We start from the raw sequence: 22236 nt of genomic DNA, 5'->3' as shown, positions 1-22236 counted from the left end.
TCAGTGGAGAAGTGTTACTGACATTTCCAGACTCTATCAAATAGGGGCAAGGAGAAGTTTAAAGGTTCCTGAATTGTGCCCTTTATGTTACACATAGGGATTACTTTACTAAAACTCCCAAATCTTATCACATGAAATAATTTCTAGCTGCTACCTAAGTTTTATAAAACTGATTTTTAAAAATGCTAAACATAATTTCCATTTATTCCAATTAAATATAATTTTCTTTGGTTCAGCCCACCGTTCTAGCCTGTTGTGATGTTTTTGGATTTCAATGCTGGTATCCTATATCACCCTGTTTATTCACTAGGCCATGGTTCTGAATGTCACACTGCAAAGAACCCTGGAGTCAGATCTGGATTCTAATCTTGACACTGTCACTAACTCAGCTTGTCCTCTCTCAGTTCCCAATCTATAACATTCGGGAATCAGAGGAAATTCTCTTGAAGCCTCGTCTTCTCTCTGCAAGACTGATTCCACAATTCCAAATTTACCTCTCAGCTTTTGATCATCTACAAATCCGATGAACAAATTTTCTAATGCTTTTACCTGGTGAAAAGAGCATTACATTTGGTCAAATCACCTGGATTTGAGTTTTAGTTCTGCAGCTAGACTAGTTGGGACATTGCATAATTCAGCTAATTTGGGCTTTTGATTCTTCCCCCGTGCAGTGAGAGTTTAGGCTAGAAATCTCTAAAGTCTCCTCTAGTTGTTAATCTATTACCCAAAGATTAGAGGTGTAAATGAAGAAAAGTAGCAGAGATTACATTATCAGATATGATCGATTTAAGGGTAAATCCAACCCAGGAGCTATTAGCTGGAGCCTGGACAGAGTTTTTCCAGGGTAAGGATGACAGAAGTAATGAAGATAAAAATAGTTCAGGATTGCTTTAGAAGGGAAGTTCAACTTCAAGTACATCTATCCCTGAAGGTAGGTCACCTCTGTCCTTAAACACCTTGGGCTGCTCCAGGACTTAACATTATGGTAAGAAATCCCCCAGCACCCTTACCCACCCCACTCCCTCCCCTTTCCTCTCCTCTGGACAGATGGAGGCTGAAGCTGTTTTCTATAGAAGTTTATTCCCAACCCCCTCCCCGGGCTTTCACAATTTATACATACAGGGAAGTGGTTGCTGGGGGAGCAGGAGAGGGAAACAGCCTCCCCCTTCTGTGGCTGTCTGCACAATCAGAGACAGGGAAGGACAATAGAGAGGGCAGGATGTATAGTGGAAAGAATGAGGACTCAGGATTTGAGCCCCAACTCTGCCACTTACTAACTGTGATCTTGGAGATCACTTAACCATCTGAATGTTTCCCCTCCCTGCCCCCTTCATAAAACCAGACCGTTGTACTCCATGATCACTAAGTCCTTTCCAGCTCTGAATCATCCTTTCTCCTAGGGCTCACTCGGCCCTGGTTCCCCACTCCAACCTGGGACACAATCAGCAAGGGGCTGGCACAAAGGTGAGGTGAATGGGTGACCAAGAATGTGGCTGGAAGGGGGATTTGGCACTCATAGGTGATGGAACTTTTAATCTCCTTGGCAAATGGTATCCCCCTCCCCCAATTCCACATGTCCTGCTCAAGTAAGAGAGGGAGAGAGAGCCTTCTTCCACTAAAGACAGACACCCTGTTCCCCACCAGCGAGGGGTACAAAGCACTGGGGCCTTTTCAGTGGGGTATGAAGGCAGAAGAGAATGAACTAATTTGGGGCTGACAGACATTTGAGGGAAAGGGCGAGTGCTGAGCCCCCAGCTTGAATCCCCACACTGTTTTTCTCAATCCTTCCCTCCCTCCCTCAGTCAACTGTAAACAAAGTAACTTGAAGCCCAAAATTCTAGATTGTAAACAAAGTAACAAAATCCCAAAAGCTTAACAGTAAACAAAGTAACAAAATTTCAAGTTCCAAACTGTAAACAAAAACCCATAGTTCCAAAATGTAAACAAAGCACCAAAGTCTAAAATTTCATATTGTAAACAAAACAAAAACCAGTTTTTGAAAGAAGTTCTAACAAGTGTGTATCTTCTTTTTAAGAAAATATAGGAAACAGGAAGAACTGAGCCCCAGAGGGCTAAGTCTGAGGGAGTTCCTGTAAACATAGTTGCCCCCAGTTTGTACCCCATCTAACCATAAACAGTCTGACAGAGGGGAGGATGGAGGGGAAGGAGAAAATCAAACCCCCTCATCTCAGGCTGTTTATCCTTTCCCTCCCCTCAAAGAGGGGAAGGAAGAACTACTAACGCCCCCTAGTTTCAGAGTGTAGGGGTCTCTCCCAGCTTGGGCCATCCTGGAGGACAGGAGAACACCATGGAATGTATAGGAATAAAGGCCTGGCACCCCCTCCCCTAGGGGGGGCAGAGCCCTTCCCCCCCACCTCCCCCCAGCAATCGAGGAAGGCAAGCTTCACTCTGTAAACATTATGTCTGCTGCTTGAGTAAATATTAAACTCCGCTTGGGCCCGGAGGATTATAAGGCAGTAAATGGTGGGGATGGGGGTTAGGGTGACTCCACAATACATACATACATGTAGCTTAGGACAGGGCCTGGGGAGCGGTCTGTGTTTATCACCTTCTCCACAGGCTGAGTCTAGGGACCCACTCCCCCTTAACCTGATGGTCTGGAAGTAAGATCTTGGGGCAGGGAGAAAAGTTCTTTCCAGTCCTACCAGGCTCAGTTGCAAGAAAGGCCTGAGGCATGTCCCCAGCCCAGAGAGGAACTATCCCCCTCAATCTCTGTTCTGGGAAAGAGCAAGCTCTAAAGGTCTGGGTATAATCCCCCCAGGAGGAATTTGGGTCTCGGGCCACTAGAGAAGAAAACAAAATAGGAAGTTACTGTTCAAAAAATCTTATGAACAACAAAGCACACGTGAGGAAAGGGAGAGAGAGAGAGGTCAGACACCTCATCCCCACCAGCCTCTCCAAAGAGAAAAGGGGCTGAAGGGGAGGCTTCCTTTGCAGGGGGGGCCACCCTCCAGGGGAGATCCCAAAGAACCACCCCTCTAGGGCAGCAAAAGAGGGAGCAAGAGAGGAGGACTATAATGGAAAGAGCTCTGGATTTATAGTCACAAGTTGGGGGTTCAAATCCTGATTCTGACACTCTATAGCCAAACTGTGTGATCTGAAGCAAATCACTTTCCCTCTCAATAAAATAAGGAGATGGGATTAGGTGGTCAATAAAATCCTTCCCAGTTCCATAATGATCCTATAGCAAGATGGAGCTTGGGAAGTAAGGTAATGTGGAGGACATAACAAGAGGTGATGGGAAAAGGAAAGACTGATGGGGCTGAAGAAAGGATCATGTGGCACCAGGCGGCAAAAAGAAGGGGCTAAATGCTGAAAGGGCAAAGGAGCCTTAGGGATGGATGGATGGAGACCACAGACCCTGCTAGCTCCTCACTCTATCCCAACCCAACCACTTTTTCCCAGACCGGACCAGCTCCAACTAGCCCAGGGAAGCTATGGGACAGAAAAGCTTAAAAATAAGGATAGACATCTTTCTCTCTGATTACAAAGGTACAAAATATATAAAAGTCCTCCCAGGTCCCGGCCCCTCCCCAGACACACACCAGCATGCACACTCCAGCACAGGCAGTGCCCAAGTGTTACAGAAAGGAAGCTCCAGCTCAGGATGGGCCAACGGGAGCCCCTTCTCTCACAAGCAAAGGAGTCTAGATGGAGCAGGAGAGGGGGAAGGGATCCTGGCACCCTCAAACTCTCCTCTGCTAATCCAGAGCTGACAGATGGGAGAGACCCCAAGCTTGTGTTGGAGATGTCTGTGCCTTGCTCCAAGCCACCTCCTGCTCCTTTCACTCCTCCCCTCTGCCAGTGTTGGCTTCTCAGGAGTGGCCCTCACTTCTGGTGACTCTGCAAAGTCAAAAAGGTAAATAAAGATTAGAAATCTCCCAGAGATCAACGCTCATTAGTCAGAAGTGATCAAGCAAAGGTTACCGATGAATGGCTAGAAGTCAGGAGAAGGACTTATTGGGGAAATGGAAAAATTAATGGCATAACAATGGAATGAATTGAACCCTTCTATAAGAGATGGGGGAGACCTGTGTGAACTGATGCAGAGTAAAAACATCTCTGAAAGACCTGATTAATTTTGTTTGACTATACATGGTTTTAATGGGTTTTGATTCTGTTGCTTTCTTAATGGGGGGGGAGAAGGTGAGTGGAACAGATTTTGTAGCTGACCATAAAATTGAATTAAAAAAAAAAAAAAAGAAGATAGATTTGAGAATTCTGGTCGATGCAATGATAAACTACAATGCCAGCATACCAAAGATTAGGCATGCTACCCATTCCGGCAGAGGCATGAGGGACTCAAAATACAGAATGAAACATATATTTTTGGACATGGCCAATGAGGAAATTTGCTTGGACTATACATATTTGTGTTCAGGGCTTTTTCTTTCTTTTTTCATTCATTCATTCTTTCTTTTTGTTTTATGTTCAATGGCAGGACATTATATGGACAAGAGGTTAGAGGGGAGGAGACTGTTAATAGAAAAATGAAATTAAATCTAAAGAAAGAGGTCAGTAGAAGATCAAGTTGAATAAAGTCACTGGCAAGGAGACAAAAGGTTGGTCAGCTTGCTTCTTGCTGTCCAGCCACATTAAGGACCCTCCTCTAATCTCTCTCCTTTTCTAACATGGAAGCTTTGTCACAGTCTATCCCTCATCAATTCACATAGTTAGGTGAAGTTATCACTTATGTAGAGATAGCTCCCAAATATATATACCCCATCCTACTCTTCAGAAGTCTAGGCCTGCTGAATAATAATAATAGTTTATACATAAGATCGCAAAGCACATGACACTTATTCTATCATAACCTCAAATGAATAAAAATATTCCTGTGCATGCAACATGCCGTAATTAGAAGTCATTATCCCAAACTTAGCCCTTTTCTCAACTTTCTATTTGTTAGGGATATTACCTTCTTTCTAATCACCTAAGCCTGAAATCTCCAATGCATCTCTACCCACCCCCTTACCCACTATATTCAGTAATTGCCAGTCTTAACTATTATACTTTCAAAACATCCCCTAAAATTATGAAACTTCAGAACGGAAAAGGAAATTCAGAGGGCATCCCTGTTGCTAAGCAGAAATTTCTCATCTCTACATTTAATCTTCACTTGAAGATTAACTTAAAGACAACTTCCTCCCCCTCTTAACCAAATCCCAAGGCAGTCCATTTTTCCTTTGGACATCTATGATTATTAGAAAGTTGTTCCTTCTAATGAACTGAACCATACCCCAACTTACAGTCCCTTACATCATCTATTCACTGCTCTCTGGGGCTAAACAGAGCGATTCTCATGGAAACTGGAGAGGCTGATCTGGAATGCCTCTACAGGATCCCCAACAAGTGGTCATCCAGTTTTCTCATGAAGGTTTCCATGAAAGTGGTAAGCCCATTTCCACTCCAAGCAGCCCATTTCCACTTTTCATGGCCCTAATTTTTAGCCAGTTTTTCCTGCACTGAGCTCTCTTTGCAATTTTCCCCTTATTATTCATAGTTCTCTTTGGGGATAAGCAGAGAAAATCCAATCCCTTTTCTGCACAACAGCTCTCCATTCCCCTGTAAGCTTGCTCTTCTAAACATTTCAAATTCATCCAACTATTCTGCTCAGATGAAATCTTATGGCCTCTTGGTCATCATCCTCAGGACAGACTCCAGGTGGCTCATTGACATAGTTAATTTATTCAATATCTTTCTTAAAATAGCTCTGAATGCATAGGGCCTGACAAGGGCAAGAGAGCAGCTACCTCCCTCTGTGTGGAGGCTGTGGATCTTAATGCAGCCTATAACTCCTGGAGGTTTTCTGCATTGCCTAGTCTCACAGCTGTTTCCCATGGAGCTTTACATCCCACACAACCCCCATTAGATTTTGAGGCCTTTTTGAGTTGCAACCATGTCCTCCAATAGCTAATAAGCTATGCCTAATCAGCTCTCTGTCACCTAGGAATCTGAGCAGCATGCCATCTGTGCCTTTTATCCAATTCACTGATAAATATGTTAAGCAGTATAGGGCCAAGCATGCATTCCCCGAGTACTCAGCTAGAAATCTCCCTTCAAGTTGTCAGAGAGACCCTGCTTGGGATGTGGAGATTTAGCCGGTTTCACGTGTACCTGATAGTATCAGTATCTAGCTCTCATTTCACCATCTTGTCCACAAAACAAGCATGAGTGATTTGTATCTCTTCGCCACCACCACCTGAATTTGAGCCCTCATTTCCTCCAACAGACTACTGTAATATTATCTTAATTAGTTTCTCTCTGCTTCTGCTCTCTTTTCCTTCTAACCTTCATACAGCTGACAAAACAATCTTCCCCTTCATCACTTTTATTTATTATTTCCCTAATTGAAAATCTTTGGCAAGTCCCTGTTTCCTTAGCAGGAAATTCTCAATATGGTCCCGCATTCACCTCTTTCTCCCTTTTGTATAGCATATGGGGGCAGAAAGGCTAGACTCCCTCACAGTCACTGCCCTCCAGCTGCAATCCGGACATAGAATAGAATGGCTTACTGTCTATCACCTGTTATTTAACTTTTCAAGTGTGTGTCTTGTCTGTTTTAAGAAGGTCATAATGATTCCTTGCCGTTCATTTGTTTCCCTGCTGGCAGCATTGAGGCTTGGGCATATATGCCATCCATATGGCATATATGACCTTTTGGAGGGAAGGATGGTCGAGTGGATGGGTAGCTGTGTGGGATGGACAGATGCACAGAGAGGCTTGATGATCTCTCAGTCCCTTACTTACTCTGAGTCTGGTGACAACTCTGAGATACTATGGGATGTAGCTGAGCGAGGTGTGGAGTGCCCTGGTGCTGAGGCCGTGGCAGAAGGCGTCGCGGTGGTGTGAGGGCCTGAAGGCGTACTGGAGGACTGCACAGAGGAGGAGAGAGCTGAGGAGTTGAAGGAGGCCAGAATGGAAGAGAGAATGTCTAACTGTTCAGTGGAAGGGGGCCTGCTTGGACAAGCTGCCACATTCTCCCGTGAGGGGAGCCGCCTGGAGAGGGGCTCCAGGTTCTCCCTTGATGGATGCCGACAGGGCCTCACATCCAGCTGTTCTGGAGAGTTGGAGCTCCTAGCTAAACAATCCAGCTGTTCCCGAGACCTCTGGCTTGTAGGCAAGAGCTGGTCTCTAGAGCCCCTGAGGTGGGGCAATGGGCTTGGCCACTCCTGAGATGCCCCAGAGTCTAAGGGTTCCCGGGACCCAAACCGGGTAGCCAGGGCATCCAGATGGTCCCTGGGTGGCTGCCTTCGAGGCAGTGTACTACCCCGGAACCTTGGCTCAGAGCCACCAAGACAGGCTTCTAGATGTTCCCAGGAGCCATGTCGGCTGCTGGAGCTCTCCAGATGTTCCCGGGAGCCATGGCGACTGAGAATGGTCTCCAGATGCTCCCGGGAGCCATGGCGACTGGGAATAGTTTCCAGATGCTCCCGGGAGGCATGGCGGCTAGGGATGGTCTCCAGGTGTTCCCGGGAGCTATGGCAGCTAGAGACCCTCTCCAACTGTTCCCGGGAGCCATGGCGGCTAGTGGAGTACATGGGAAGAGGGACAGCCTCCTCCAGTTGTTCCCGAGACATCTGCCTACGAAGCAGCAGATCCAGCTGTTCCCGAGAAGAGTAGCGACTAGTTGGCTGGGAAAGGCTACCCGTGCCAGAGTAAATGCGGCCATAGGAGGCAGCTGGTACTGCCCGGTGGCCTAAGGTAGAGGACCGGTACCAGGACAGCTCAGGAGCCCCTCGAGCACTGGTGGAAGGCAGCCCATGGAGAGCCAATGGATATTGCAACCGGTTCTTCAGAATACCTGAGGGTGGAAAGGGTATAAGCTAATTGCAGAGAGCAGGATATATATGCCAAAGAGACAACAGGACTGAGCCCAGAAGGTCACTTCAGGAGATGAATGTCTAGATATCTATCACCCCCTCAAAAGCAACTTGGAAGATAACACTTTCAGGGAATGGGAAAAGAGGTTCCAGAGGCATCAGGAGAGAGTCCCAGATATCCTTGGGAGAACATTTATCCCAGAAGTTTCTGAGGAAGGTATCTTAAAGCACTAAAGAGGAAGGTCTGGGACTCTAAGGGAATGATTTTAGGAGGAGCTCTAGGAGGAGAATTTGGGATGAAAAGACTCAAGCTTTTCCACCTTTGTTTGGAAACTGATCTTGAGAGGAAGGCTATTACTAAGAGTATAAGGTGTGGGAGCTGGGAGGAATCTAAGGGAGTTCCTAGGGAAGGACCTGGGTGTTGGGCCTAGGATCTCCTGGGGAGAGTCTCCAGCACCAGGGACATGTCTTGGAGCCAATCTGCAGGAATGTTGAGGTAGACGGGAAGAGAGGTCTGGAGCAGAGCTCAGGGGCACAGAGGATGGAGCTGATGGGAGATGAGGCTGGTTTGGGGGCTCGGAGCTCTCACCTTTCCTCTGCCGCTGGGTATGGCCGAGCTGGGTGGGGCCCATCGTGTTCTCGTCCCCGCTGGTCAGCGCCAGCTCGGTCTGGTTGTTGTTGGCTGCATCCTTGCTGGCGTCCAGGCCCAGGCGGCGCTCAGATCCCCAGGTCTGCAGGGAGCAGGGGTGCACCTCACAGTCCCCCAGAGCTGGCCAGTAGGATAGGAGGTCATTGCCATCCACATCTGCAGGCGGGAATCTGGGTTACTCTCTGACCGATGCTTCTTCATGATCTCTGACAGGCCCTCCAGCTGCAAGAGCAGCTCAGCCGAGGGAGGCCAGGCCAGGGAGGAAAAACGGGGGTCCCAGAAAGGATGGCCACAGACGCAGAAAGGTCATGCATCCAGAGGGGCTTCCCAAAAACTCTACCAAGAGTCAGAGAGATTGACAGGGGGAACAGGGGAAGGGGAGGGAACATGTGGGAGAGGAGAAATGGGATGAATAACTTGCTTGTTATAACTGATCTGAGGGAATACAGAGGGTGTTATGAGAGCATCTGGTGGTCTATGGCATTATCTTTGGGAGGCCTGTGGGAAACATGTAAAGGGAGGTCAGAGGTCACCTTTGGGAGTGCTGCTGGCTGGGTGAGTGAGGAGCCGTTCGCTGTGGGCCGCCCGCCGAAGAGGGTGCTGGAATCGGCCACGGGGCCGGACATTATCCTCGCTCTCTGAGGATGGGATGGACAAGCTTCGATCTTCCTCCAGGGACAGATCACTGTCTGAGTCTGAGTCCATGCCTGGGGGACAGTGGACATCAGAAGTGACTAACTGAGAACAGGGACTTGGAAAATCAGAAGAGGGAACCGGATAGACAGAGGAACCAGGAAGTCTGAGAAAAAATGGCGCTCCTAGTGATGCTTGGGTTCTCTCAGGTTTGCTTCTGAGGGATGAGCACTCTGAATTTCAGAATGCTTCTGGAGCCAACCATTCCCCAGAGCCTTACCTCCCCCAGCATCCCGATGGAACATGGCCACATCCAGGTCTGTGGGCCCACCATGGGCCAGGAGGCTCTGGTCAGTGTGGTCGGCAGTTGAGCCATGTTTTGCCAGAACATTCTCCCTAGAAGACAGACAGAGATGACAAGTCAGGGTAACTCTTGTGACATTATTTATATGCTGTTTTAAATATCCTCATTTTTTAAGCAAAGACCTTATCAGAGGATCCCAGAATAACCTCAGTGCTGGAAGGAACCTCTGAGAGCATCTGCTCCATCCCATGTCTAAGTAGGAATCCTGTCCTCAACACTCCTGATAAAAGGTTATCCAATCTCTGCTTGAAATCCTCCCTAAATCAGAAAACCTGCTATCTCCTTGGGCATTGCATTCTACTTTGGGTCAGCTCTGATGATTAAAAAAGTTTTCCTTCCACTACAAGAAGAATATTGGAAAACAGTTATGAAATCAAATAGTATTTATTAAGTTCCTAATACATATCAGTCACTGTCTTCCTGTGTGTTCCCCTGAGTCTTCTCTTCCCTAGACTAAACATCTTCAAGTTCATTTATTTGTCTTTAATATTCCTTTTTTTTTTTTAATTCTAAATTCTCTTCCTCCACCTGCTGAGAATGCATTATCTCCAAGTCTTTCAAGTCTCCCTCATATAGAAACCTGACCATTCAGGTAGGTTTCCCTCTAAGCATACTATAGCTTTCTAAGATAAGATGTGGCACACAGAACTGAACCCCAAACTCCATCTGTTTGGATCATACAATAATATAATTTTTTTAAACTTCTGAGAGCCTGTCATTCTCAACAGATGCTGTTCCAAACTTCCTATTTCTGAGTCTGAAGCTTCACCTTATATACCTCATGGGTTAACCTTACTTCTCTTCCTAAAAAAGATTGAAAAATCACTTGCTGTGAGCTCTTTTATCACTCAAATCTTCCTCCAAACTACTATCATTTATGACAAAAAATGCTATCCATTTTCAGAGAAAAAACTGATGGAGTCTGAATGCAGATTGAAGCATACTATTTTTACTTTTAATTCTTGGGATTTTTGGTCAGTGTTTTCTTTTACAATGGACATGTTTTGCATGACTACACAAGTATAATTTATATCAAAATGTCTGCCTTTTTAAGGAGGGAGAATTGGGAACTCAAAATTTTTTTAAAATGACTGTTAAAAGATTTTGTTTACATATAATCAAGAAAAAGAAAATCCTACAGTAAATCTCTGTCCTTTCTCCAGACTAAGCACCTCATTTTGTTCCAGCCCTTCCCATCTCATTCTAGGTTTTGCTCTATCCTTCTTTCTGTATCATTTTTAATCTCTCTCTCACCAGTTATTGGCTCCTTTCCCTTTGCCTACCAATAGGTCTAGGCCTCCCTTATGAACAACAACAACAACAATCTGCAATTCTTCCCTGTAGAGCTCATCATCCTTTTAAGCTACAATTCTCTGTATTCCTTTACTGCCAGACTTGTAAAGAATATTATACTATTGCACCCCTTCTCTCTCTCTTCATGAGAGAGCCATGGTTTGGCTTTCATCCCTACCTCTCTAGACTTCCTTTTTCCTAATCAACAATTCTAAACAACTTTTCAGTCTTCAGCTTCAACTTCCCAGGATTTGACACATTGACCTCTGCCTCCTCCTAGTTTCGGTATCTTATGTCTATGTCCATCAGTGAGACCTCAATCATCCTCTCTACAGAATTTTCCCCTTGGCTCACAAACATAAACAGATCACTCTGACCCTCAAAATCTTTACTCTGCTGCTCCTCCCTTACAAAAAGGTGTGCCCTCTGTGGGATGTGATTGTATGGGTAATGAAGATTGGCAATGTTCTCTGACTGGGAGAGAAGAGACTAATCAAGGACACCATAAAAGAAGTGCAGGGAGGATTGAAGAGATTTGTGTGTGTTTGTGTGCTTGGACATGTGAGTACACACACACAATGAAAAAGAATCTCTGCTTGACTTTCTCCTGAAGTAAAACATCCAGGAGAAATCCAGTTCCCTGCTCCAGCCTCCATTCTACCAGCCTTGTCAAAGTAATCGTCATAATGCACTTTGATGACCTCAAAGGACTCCGGCAGCTCCCCACCACCTTCCACGCTGAAATACTGGCACTTACTCTGGAACTCAAAGCCCTCCTTCCTTGGGCTCTCTTTTCGTTCCCTTTGTCCCTTTCCGCTGCTTCCCTTTGCCCACTCTTTGTGACTCTTTGATCTTGAAAGTGTTGGTGCGCATCATGGCTAGGGTCACCTGACACCCTGTCCCCCTCAAGTTTTATTGAAATCGGCTTCCTTCGGCTTCTGCCACTGGGTGTCTTTGGGTAAATCACCTCCGAAGCTGAGCTTCAGATATTAACCCATAAAAGGGAGCTGATTCTCACACTACTTTCCTCAGAAGGGAATTATCAAATGAGATAACACATGAAGAAATACTTTAAAAGTACAATATAAAGGTTGGCCAGATGGGGCAGGGACAGAATACTAGATGGAGTCAGGAATACCTGAGTTCAAATCCAGCCTCAGATACCAAGTAACTGAGTGACCCTGACCTCATCTGTGAAATGGGTAATAACAACACCTGCCTCCCAGGTGAGGATTAAGTGGGATACCTATGAAGCACTCAGCCCAATGAATGGCACAGAGCAAGCTTCTATGACTGTTAGCTGCTGCTGCTGTTGGAATGATTGTTACTTCCCAGGATGGTTGTGAGGATCAAATGATACATCTGGTGTTTTGCAAACCTTAAAGAACTATATAAATGCCATTTTCTTCTTGTTAGTTACTGCTGATGTTATCGTTGCTATTGTCATTATTTCAAGCCACCTGAGAGGAGAGAACATCCTATTTTTTCATCATTCTATCTGCAGGGCCTAACACCAGGCACATTCACGTACACTGAATAGGGCTGGGGGAGGGGACTCAGATGTAAAGCTGTGTCAGATACGGCCAAGGCAGTTCCCTCAGGTGACTGACCCTGGGCCTGCTGGGTTCCAGCGCTCTCTTCAAAAATGGCTTTTCCTTTTCTTGTCTTGGACAGTAACAGAATCACCATCTTATATCTGATGGTAATTTGAGGCTTACCTATATATTAATCTGATCCTCACCATAACCCTAGATGAGAGATAATGCAATTATTATCATCCCCATTTTGTAGATAAGAAAATGGAGGTCCAGAAATAAGTCATTTTCTTTAGAGTGAGGATATAAAGCCTCCGTAAAAATCCAGGCTGGGTCTCCAGCTGAGTGAAGGGGACAAAAGAAGGCTTTTCACAGTTTGACCAGGTGAGCTACCTGGGCCCTTCCTCAGGGAAGCCAGAGTAAGGGCTCCTGATCTCGTAAGGGATGGGAAGAGATGGCCCTGGATAGTCTTCCAACCCTCAGCTCTGAAATCCCAGAAAGCCTCAGGGCTCCTCGTGGTCCTCGCTCGCCCTGCCCCTGCCGTACCTGAGGAGGCCGCCTCTGCCCCGCTGACTGTCCTGCGTCCTGGCCGACCGTGCACTGCTGACAGAGGACACCGTGGAGGCCCCCAGGGTGATCCGGATGAGGCCACTCTCCTCAAACAGGGCCGTGTTGTTGTAAGCTGCGGGGCCCTGTAAGGGAGCCCAGTCAGTCAGGAGCCCCCAGCCCTCTCCCATGCCCACCCCATACATGGCAGAGCCCCCCAGCGCCCCGAGGGGGCCTCACCGTGCCCGGGGCCGGCCTGGCCTCCTCCGTTCCCGCTTTCTTGCCCAGACAGGCGGAGGCCCAGGCCCCTCGGGTCTCCTCATTCAAGACACAGAACAGCAGCAGCACAGCCGGGCCCTGTGGCAATGGCGCAGGAAGGGAGTCGGTGAAGGGACAGTAAGGGGGAGGGAGAGGACGGCGAACAGGGAAGGCGAGGAGGGGTCACAGGGGCAGGGCACGGAGACGCAGGGTCACCTGAAGGCCGCAGAAGCCGGCGTGGAGGTAGTGGAAGGCCAGGACACTGTGGTTGACTGCCAGAAGCCCGAAGAGCCAGGAGGCACTGATAAGCAGGAGCAGCAGGAAGGAGCTGCAGAGGGCCACACAGACAGGCAGGGAAAGACAGAGACACAAAGAACGGCATGTTTAAAAAGACATATATATAAGCCAGGCCAGAGAGACAAAGCAAAGGAGAGAGAAGGACAAAGAGAGAAAGCCAGGAAATGAGGACCGAAAGCAGGCAGGGATGGAAACAAAGAGCGACAAGCAGAGATGGGGACAAAGGAGTGAAAATAAAGATGGGGAGAGAAACAGAAACAGAGAGAGGAGGGCAGAGACAGACAGAAAGTGACAAAGAAAAGAAGAGGGAGAAATATGCCCAAAGAGGTGGATTCTACCGTGGGAGTTTCCTTCCCAGAGAGGCGTCTCTAATGAGAAGTTGAGGGGCAAGGAGGAGAGTGGACAAGGCAGGTGGCTCCTAAATCACAGGTCAGCAAGCTTCCCTCCTACCCTGCTCCCCGCAAACGCCCTGGTCACACTTGTCACACCCTCTGGACAGCCTCGCAGGGCTCAGTCTGGTCCCCCACTGCTCCATCCACCCCCTGACATCAACTCACAGCACAGACATCTTCTTGGCCTCCCTCTGTCCAGGGGAGCAGGACATTCTCGCCACCAGCAGGAACAAGACCCCATTCATCTGGACATACAACAGGCAGAGACACAGGGGGAGCAGAGACACGGTGGAGTGGAGGCAGAAAACGGTGACCCAAGAGACGTGGGGGAAGGGACACGGCATCGGGCGTGTAGGGAGAGACATTCAGACACGCCAGGTGGGGGTGGTCACGCAGAGACGGGAAAGAAAGAAACAGAAAAGTCGGTGACTTTTCTCACCAACCCCCAAGGCCCCCCGTGCCAGCCTAGACCCCAGGGGAGACCTACAGGGAGGGGTCAGAAGGAAGGATGGAATTAGGGTTGGGGCTGGGGGACTTCAGAAGCTCACCGAGATGACTAGGACGATAGGACCAGTGAAGCTCCAGACCAGCTTGTCGTGGATGGAAATCCAACAGAAGTCTGAGTTCCCATAGCCCCCAGGGTCCAGGCCTACTGCAAGGCCTGGAGAAAAGAGGGCTTAGAGCAGGAAGCAACTCCCTCCCCACAAACCCTGACAGGCTGATCATTCACAGTGCTGGGATGGTGGCAAGATGGGCAAGAGAAACCCAGTGGGACCCCACCCACTGCCCCACTACATTGGGGGTGGGGAGGCACTTCTTCCTCCTTCTCCATGAAGGGCGAGGGGAGTTCAGACATCTCAGATTAAAGTGGAAGACTGAGACCAACCCTGACCAGCCTATTACTATTATGATCAATAATCCCAATGCATCAAATGAGCTTTATCATTTGGAGAAACCTGCCCTACGAACAACACTGTCAAGCAGATAATAAAAGGTTTTTCATGTCCATCTATCAGATGAAAAAAACCAAGGCTCAGGGAGGCCATGGGATTTAGAGATCCAATGTCCTTGTTTTACAGAGGGGGGGGGGGGAGCCTCCCCACCTCTCTCAGGGGAAGGAGAGCCAGACCTCAATGACCTTTTCCAAAGGGCTTTCCTCTCTCCAAGTTCCTCAGCTGTTTTTCCATGGCACTGAGAGTTCTGAGGGACTATGGGAGGCTAGGGCTTGTTCTGTGTGTGATCTGAGGTGGAAAGATCTATGTGTGTGAAGGAAAGCTGGGACTGAGCTACTTAAATATCCTTACTTAGAGCATGGAAGTGGATGTGACCCAGGTTCTCCAAGACCCAGTAGAGCTGGGACCTGAGCCCAGGTGAACTGGATCAAAAGTGAGTTTTCTTTCCATTCTACCCCACTCAGTGATCAAGGAGATAATAGGCCAAGGGATGATAGAGAAAAAAATGGGGCAAGGGGGAAGCCTGGGATTCAAACCCTCCAAAGATTTAAGATGGCAGGAGTTCTCTGGTGGGGACAGTGATGGCAGCTGGGTTCCCATGGCCTGGGGCAGCTGGGCTCCCATGGCCTGGGGCAGCTGGGCTCCCATGGCCTGGGGCAGCTGGGCTGTTGCCTCTCTCACCCACCAGGGTAGGGGCAATACCCAGGGCAACGCAGGTCCTAAGAACCCTACATTCAGAGTCAGAAGACTTAGACCTGAACCCCATTTCTCTCTTTAGCTGCCCCATCTTGGGGTAGATTACTTCTCACTGGGCCTCAAGTTCTCCTCATCTACAGAATGAGATTCATTCTTGTCTTCAATGGCCCCTATACTTGCTGAGGAGAAAGTGCTTTTTTAGGTCTATCTTAAAGCAAGCCCTGTAATCACTGATTATTAAGTTCACTTTACCCAAAAGGATGGCCGGAACACCCCAGCCCAGGGCATAGTAGAAACGCATTGCCCCAAGGTCCACGTTTCGAGCCTCTGCCTGCATGCGATAGAGATGCAGACCCTGCACAAAGAGCCAGGAGAAGGTGCCCAAGAAGAGGTAATGAAGGACGATGGCAATCACAGTGCACAGGAACTGGAGGAAGGGGAGGAAAGCAGAGAGTAGCCTCAGCTCCGTGAGGGTGATCCTGGCCCCCACCACCACCACCAGGACCCCCAGCCACCTTCCTGGCTTCAGTCCCAAGCTGAGCACCTGGTTGTGGGTGCGGTGAATCCCCAGGAAGAAGAGCAGCTCTGCCAGGCCGAGGGCAGCAGCCACGTTGGCGTGGATCCCACGTGTGTTGGACTTGAGGCCTCGCAGGCTGAGCAGGACAGCCGCAGTCAGGAGCAAGGAAGCCACAGTCACAGACACAGTCACGTGAGTCACTACAGCCAGGAGGGCCAGGTCACCTTCCAGGCGCTGTGGGCAGGGGGGAACTCTCAGGAGGGAAACAGGGGCAGTGCCCCCCAGGAGCCTACCCCCCAGTTCTCCCAGAGTGAACCTCCCCTTCTGGTAGCGCTCCTATTCCCTGCCGCCAAGCACCCTCAGGGAGCCGTCATTCCCCTCGACCATGAGAGGTTCCCTGACTCCCAGGAGAAGTGCCCATACCTCTCGATGGGAGGCATCCATGAGTACCCCAAAAGTACCGAGTCGGGAACACTGACAGCGCACGTGGGTGCCGTTCCTGTGCACCAGCTCGCAGTCTCGGGCTGTCCACACGCCCCACGGGTCACTCCTGTGGAGAGTTATATTGGGGCTCATATTTCCAGACCTACACCTGAGGATACTGGGTCTGGCCCCAGCCTGGGACAAGCGTGAGGACCTTGGTGGGCCAGCCCAGCACAGAGACTAACTAGGTCAAAGAATCTAAATGAGGCAGGCCCTTAGAGCCCCAGTCTCTTAAACATGAAGGCTCGAGGCTAAGCCAGGGGAAGTGGGGCTGGGGGTGTGGGGTCCCGGTGGGCGCCCCTGAGCCAGACCAGTTTCGCCACTCGGGGGAAAGGTTTTCCCATGAAAAGCTAAGCCAACACTCATTCAGCAGAGACGGCTCTGAGGACCATCCAGGGGGTTGCCCGGGGAGAGGGGTGTGTGCTCACGGGCTGGGCCGCTCCCACTGCACACAGAGAGGTTTGCTCCGATTTGCGGTCTGCAGCAGGCGGAACTCCAGGGTGACAGGAGACTCTAGGACGCCCTGCAGGAAGCTGCGCTCCTTGAACACGGAGACGCTGACCACCGGGGAGTTCATGACGGGGTTCCGGGGGAGCCTGAAGGAACAGGATTGTTCCGAGTCTCAGGACTGACACGCTGTGCTTGCGCTCCCCCAGCCCCCGCAGTGACAGCAGCAAAATCTCGCAGCCAGCCAGTGCAACCTCCTCACCGTGGTGAGCAGAAAGGATGCCCCCACTTCTGAGCTGCCTCAGACTATCTCAGATCCATTATTTAATCAGTCTCTAAAGAGGAACACCCCCTCCTCTGCTGGTAGCGATCTCAGGAGCCTGGCAAGTCTCAGAATAACAGTCACTGAGCCTCTCCCCTCCCCCTTCCCCCCCTCCCCCCCCCCCCCCCCCCCACACACACACAGAGGGGACAACCTGCTTTGTGAAGAATCCTTAGGGAACAGTTCTAGAGACTGAAGAGTCTGTGTATCTAGAAATGGAGGCCCAGGGTCACTGGGCAGAGGAAAGACCCCAGATCCTCTTACTCCAAATTAATTAGGCCTGCCACCCTATCACACGCATGAGGGATCAGGAGCAGACCTGGGTGGGAGATCTCTTGCCCGGACACTGGGGGCCCCAGAGGAGATCCCCTCGGCCCTCCTTCCCCCGGCCCCCATACCTAACACTCCGGCGTTCTGCCTGGTATCGGGCGGGGAGGAGCCCTCCCAGGGTTCGGTAGATGAGGAGGATGACGATGGTGAGCCCCGGCTCTGCCTCCAGGGGTCCCCCACGGCCTGCCACACTCTCTGCCGTCTCGTTGGCATCGCTGCTGCCCCCTGTGGGCAGAGCTGGGGAGGGTAAGCCACAGTGAGTGCTCCCGGCCCCTCCACTTCTCCCAGCTCTGGCTCCCAGGACGGGGCCCTGCTGTGGGGGCTCACCTTCTGGCTGCGGGGGCCGGGGCACTGGAGGGGGCAACACCACATGGGTATGAGGATCCCAGGCATCCTGACCCCGGAAAAGGCTGCCGTGGTAACGAGGATAGCGATGTCCCCCCAAGTTGGGAACAGGAGTTTCCAATCGATCAATGCTGAGCACTGGGGGAAAGCAGGTGGCAAAGGTCACTGGCCAAAGTTTATTTGCTCCTCCTCTTCTTCCCTTGTTGGGAGCTCCCCCCTGCCCCCCTGCCCCCGGAGTCCCTTGCTTACTAATATTAGGCGCCACCAAACCCACGGGGTTCAAGTAGGTAAGCTCCATGTTCTGGGCCAACGTGGCCGTGTACTCCTCCAGCTGTTCGACCAGGCCTGCGCTGGCTCCCCGGGCCGGGGTCCCACCCAGCACTTGTGGCCATGGAGAGTCCCACAGCTGTCGGGTCTCAGGGGCCAGCACAGCCGAGCCTGCCCAGAGGAGATTCTGAGGAGGGCAAAGTTAGGGTAAGGAGGGCTCTATGACCCCTTCCCACTCACAACCCCGGATTCCCCAAGGCAAGGCGCTCCAGAAAGGGGGAGGGAGGGCACTGAAACTCGGTGATGCAGATTGCAGATACAGTCAGGAGAGATCCCTATTCATTCTTCTCTGTGGCACTCAGGAGCTACGAGACCCAGGCTAAGACCCTTAGCTTCCCACTTTCTGAACAGGGATAATGTCCACGAGGACCTGACAAGTCAGGAGGAAATCTGATAATGAAACACTTTGTGAAAAGGCCACAGAAGTGTCAGCTATCATCCTGTGACTCAGGCAGGCCTCTCCCTCCCCCACCCTGGGCTTAAGTTTCCTGTCTGTAAAATCAGGAAACTGGACCAGGCCCTAAGGTCTCCTCCAGCTCTGGCTTCCCTGATCCCATGACTTTACTATTTCTGTCTGGCTCCGCCCTTCATTTGGTTCTCCCTTATCTATCAAGCTCAATCAAGACTAAATGGGTTCTGCCAGTCCCACACAGCATTTCAGAAATGTCCCTGAGACCAAGGCCTAGAGGGAGGCAGGGACCTCCCCAGGCACCCAGGCCGGGGCCGAGATGGAGCTGGGTCAGCAGTCATGGGCTCAGACTCCAGAACAAAGGGTGCACTGGGACAGAAAGCAAGAAGGCTGGTCCCCTTCCCACTGCCTTCTCCAAAATTTCCAGGGGCTCCTTCCTCTCTAGAGAATAAAGCTCCAGCTCCTCCTCCCAGGCACTTTGTCCAGATGAGCTCACTAGATCCTTGTTCCGAGCTGCTCTGCTTCGGCCCGGCCATGTGGTCTGACAACTCATCCTCAAGTCCAACTGGACAGTTCTACCAGAAGCATCTCTCCTCCAAATCTTATCTTTTCTTCAAGACCCAAGTCACACCTCCAGGAAACTCTCCTGGAGACCCACCCCCCATTCCTCTCAGCCTCCCACCACCCACTGTTCTCTGTCTATCTTGATCATTCAACAATTACACGGGCTCTGGAGTCAGGAGGATCTGAGTTCAAATGTGGCCCTGGGCAAGTCCCCCCCCAAAAATATCAAATCCAATCATATAAGGAGGGAAAAAAGGATCACATCAGGCTGAAGGCTTTAAACAAGGTGGGAGTTCTCATTGTCATGTCAGCTGGGTAGAAGGATGGGGTCACAGCTCCTCAGCATCCTTAGCTGCCATTCAGTGGGATCAAAGGCTCAGCAGAATTGTCCAAGGGCATTAAAGCTTGTTAAACTAAATTGGTTAAGTGAGGGTCAAGAGGACAGAGCTGTCTTGGCTTGTGATAGTGAATTAAGGGGTTAGTAGGATAGCTGTCTCACCCCCATAAATGGGCTTCCTATATAAATGCGGGAATATCAGTTATGGAGGTGAATCGGGGTAACAATTAGACTCTGAAGTCAGAGGCTTATGCCTAGGGTCATCTTGTCAGAGATTCATTTTCTGTGATCTTACTAGAGGTAGGAAGAGAATGTCACTGTGATAATCTGGGTGGCTTCAGACAATCAGGAGGGTCATAGGCCTGCCTAGGCTCTCCTTACTGCAGTGGCAATTCTCTGAGACCATAAGGATGTCATCTAATTCAGGAATCATTAGCGTTACACTGATTAGGGGACAGGGTCAGCAGGGATGGGCAGAGCAGAAAAGCAGCAAGGAGTAAGAGTTAATAGCCAGGGTCACCTCATTGAAGTGGGCATCCTGTGTGGCAGTCAGCCCAAAGCCCTGCTGACGACTCTCAAAAGTCAGGAGCCGACCCAAAAGACGGGCAGCGATGTGGACGTCATTGCCGAAGTAGCGCTCGGTGTGGCCCGTTACCGCACGAAGCCGCTGGGCCAGCTTCTTGGCCTCGATGGTGTCCAGCTCCGTCTCGTTGCGCTCTAGGTCTTCCAGCTGTCCGGAAGGAAGTAGGAGCCATGAGGGTCACGCCGAAGCCTCCCTTTTGTTCTTCCCCCATCTCCACTTGGGATGCCCAGAGTTCTCCCATCTCTGCTAACCCTCCCATGCCCACAAAGGGGCACAGTGAGGAACCCTGGCAGACCAAGACTATCAATAGGTAGGACCTGACTTCACAGAGAATAAAACTGACTCAGAGGAGACAAGGGGACTTGCTCAGAATCACAAAGCAAGGCATTGACCTCATTCTAAATGAAAAAAATGGGTGCTCCTTCCAAAGGAAGAAAGAAAATAAAAAAAGCATTTATCAAGATCCTACTACGTGTAAGGTTTATGTTATGTGTAAGGCCATGTTAAGTGTTTTAAAAATATCTCGTTTGGTATTTCAACATATTTAACATGTATTAGACAATCTACCAGCTAGGGGAGGGGATGGGGGAAAGGAGAGGAAAATTTGGAATAAAAGGTTTTGCAAGGGTCAATGTTGGAAAAATTACCCATGCATATGCTTTGTAAATGAATTAATTGAAAATTAGAAAAAAGTTTTTTTAAAAAAAAATTTAAATCTTATTTGGTCCTCAAAAAACAAACCTGAGAAATAGTTTCTTTTGTTTTATAGCTGAGGAAACTGAGGCAGACAGAAGTTAGGTTCACAAAACTAGTAAAATTGGAACTCAGGTCTTCCTGACTCCAGACCTAGTATTCTACCCACTGGGCCATCTAACTGCCACAGCCAGGGTTCTTTGTACTAGAACATAGAGCTTTTAAACTGGGAAGACACAGAATGTCTGCACAATAGGGGGTCTGCTATTAATGTCAAAGAATTCAAAGCAGGAATTGCCAATAGGACCATAAAGGGAAGATGTCTATAGACCTGGGGGAGGGGAGCAGAGGGAGCCACAAGTTCTCTATAACTATAACAGAAACTATAAGTTCCTGAGCCATTTGGAGTTTGGAGCATCAGTTTGAAGAAAGTAGACACTAGGTGGGCCTTGGTAGGAGTTGTAGAGTAGGAGCTATTATTACCAGCAGAAGAAGGCTGAAGGGTATTAGAAAGCTGTGAGGATGTGGAGGGGGTCTCTGGGGTCGAAGACAGATATATTACTAGTACAGCCATCTCCTAGAAAGTGGAGAGACCCTAGGGATGTTGAGGTAGGTGGGGAACAAGCCTTTATTGGGTGTCTGCTGTGTACCAGGAGCTCCCCTGCACCTGTCTCCCAACAGCCCTAGGAAGTAGGTGCTATTATTGTCCCCATTTTACAGATGAGGAAACAGGCAGAAATACCACTTGCTCAAGGTCACACACCTGGTAAGCATCTTAGGCCATAGTTTAATTCAGGGCTTCCTGATACCACTCCCTACAGGCTATCTGCTGCACCACCTCATTACAGGAAGGGGAGGGCAGGGAAACATTACCAGCAGGCCCAGTTCCCGGAAGGCAGGGGAGGTACAGTTGAAGAGGTCTGGCTCCAGCCACCCCTTCTCCTCGTCACAGTGCCGGATGGCAGCACCTGTGCAAAAACCACAAGCCATCACTGCCAGAGCCCCAGGCGACAGGCGCTAGCCACAGGCCAGACCCCCACACAGCCTGGGTCCAGGACTGGCTCAAGGCTGGAGAAGCCTCACCCCCTCTGTCCTCAGAACCTCCAGGTCCGAAAGCCTGGTGGCACCATAAGCAGAAGCGGAGAACACTGGTGGGAGGGGTTTCATAAGCATTATCAGTTCTCAGTCACCTGTACTATTAGAGCAGGGAAGAGCCAAAAATAATCCCAAACTAGCAGATAGTTCAAAAACCATTTAGAATTAAAATTAGGAAGCAGGAAAGAAAAAAAAAAAAAAGCAGCATCAAGGAGATAAAAGCGAACACAAACACGCCTCCTTCTCCCCACTCTCAGACACACAAAGCTGCCCCTCCACACCCAGCCCCACAGTCCCCTCTGTGAAAAGAGGCAGGAGCCCTAC

The 22236-nt window shown here is 49.5% G+C and overlaps 1 protein-coding gene across 4 annotated transcripts in view; it reads right to left on the bottom strand.

Annotated features, from left to right (window-relative positions):
• Nucleotides 1-22236, bottom strand: part of CELSR3 (cadherin EGF LAG seven-pass G-type receptor 3) — a 44431-nt gene continuing 22195 nt past the window's right edge. For 2 of the 4 annotated variants that reach the window (XM_031959672.1, XM_031959683.1), the window contains 19 exons: nucleotides 21691-21785; nucleotides 20062-20271; nucleotides 18154-18358; nucleotides 17887-18042; nucleotides 17628-17796; nucleotides 16889-17056; nucleotides 16401-16527; nucleotides 16005-16211; nucleotides 15713-15887; nucleotides 14360-14472; nucleotides 13977-14056; nucleotides 13339-13450; nucleotides 13105-13221; nucleotides 12865-13010; nucleotides 9407-9522; nucleotides 9027-9200; nucleotides 8434-8649; nucleotides 6772-7825; nucleotides 1-3864 (listed from right to left, as the gene is read on the bottom strand). In XM_031959672.1, the coding sequence (XP_031815532.1) occupies nucleotides 3837-3864; nucleotides 6772-7825; nucleotides 8434-8649; nucleotides 9027-9200; nucleotides 9407-9522; nucleotides 12865-13010; nucleotides 13105-13221; nucleotides 13339-13450; nucleotides 13977-14056; nucleotides 14360-14472; nucleotides 15713-15887; nucleotides 16005-16211; nucleotides 16401-16527; nucleotides 16889-17056; nucleotides 17628-17796; nucleotides 17887-18042; nucleotides 18154-18358; nucleotides 20062-20271; nucleotides 21691-21785 (3668 nt within the window). In that variant the 3' untranslated portion in view covers nucleotides 1-3836. Of the gene's footprint in view, nucleotides 3865-6771; nucleotides 7826-8433; nucleotides 8650-9026; nucleotides 9201-9406; nucleotides 9523-12864; nucleotides 13011-13104; nucleotides 13222-13338; nucleotides 13451-13976; nucleotides 14057-14359; nucleotides 14473-15712; nucleotides 15888-16004; nucleotides 16212-16400; nucleotides 16528-16888; nucleotides 17057-17627; nucleotides 17797-17886; nucleotides 18043-18153; nucleotides 18359-20061; nucleotides 20272-21690; nucleotides 21786-22236 lie in introns of those variants that run through there. The other 2 variants (XM_031959678.1, XM_031959688.1) reach the window with 2 other exon arrangements.

This window comes from Sarcophilus harrisii, chromosome 1 (genome assembly GCF_902635505.1).
Source record: "Sarcophilus harrisii chromosome 1, mSarHar1.11, whole genome shotgun sequence".
Lineage (NCBI taxonomy): Eukaryota > Metazoa > Chordata > Mammalia > Dasyuromorphia > Dasyuridae > Sarcophilus > Sarcophilus harrisii.
Note: the sequence above shows the minus strand (reverse complement) of the source record. Positions and strands in the feature narration are given on the sequence as shown.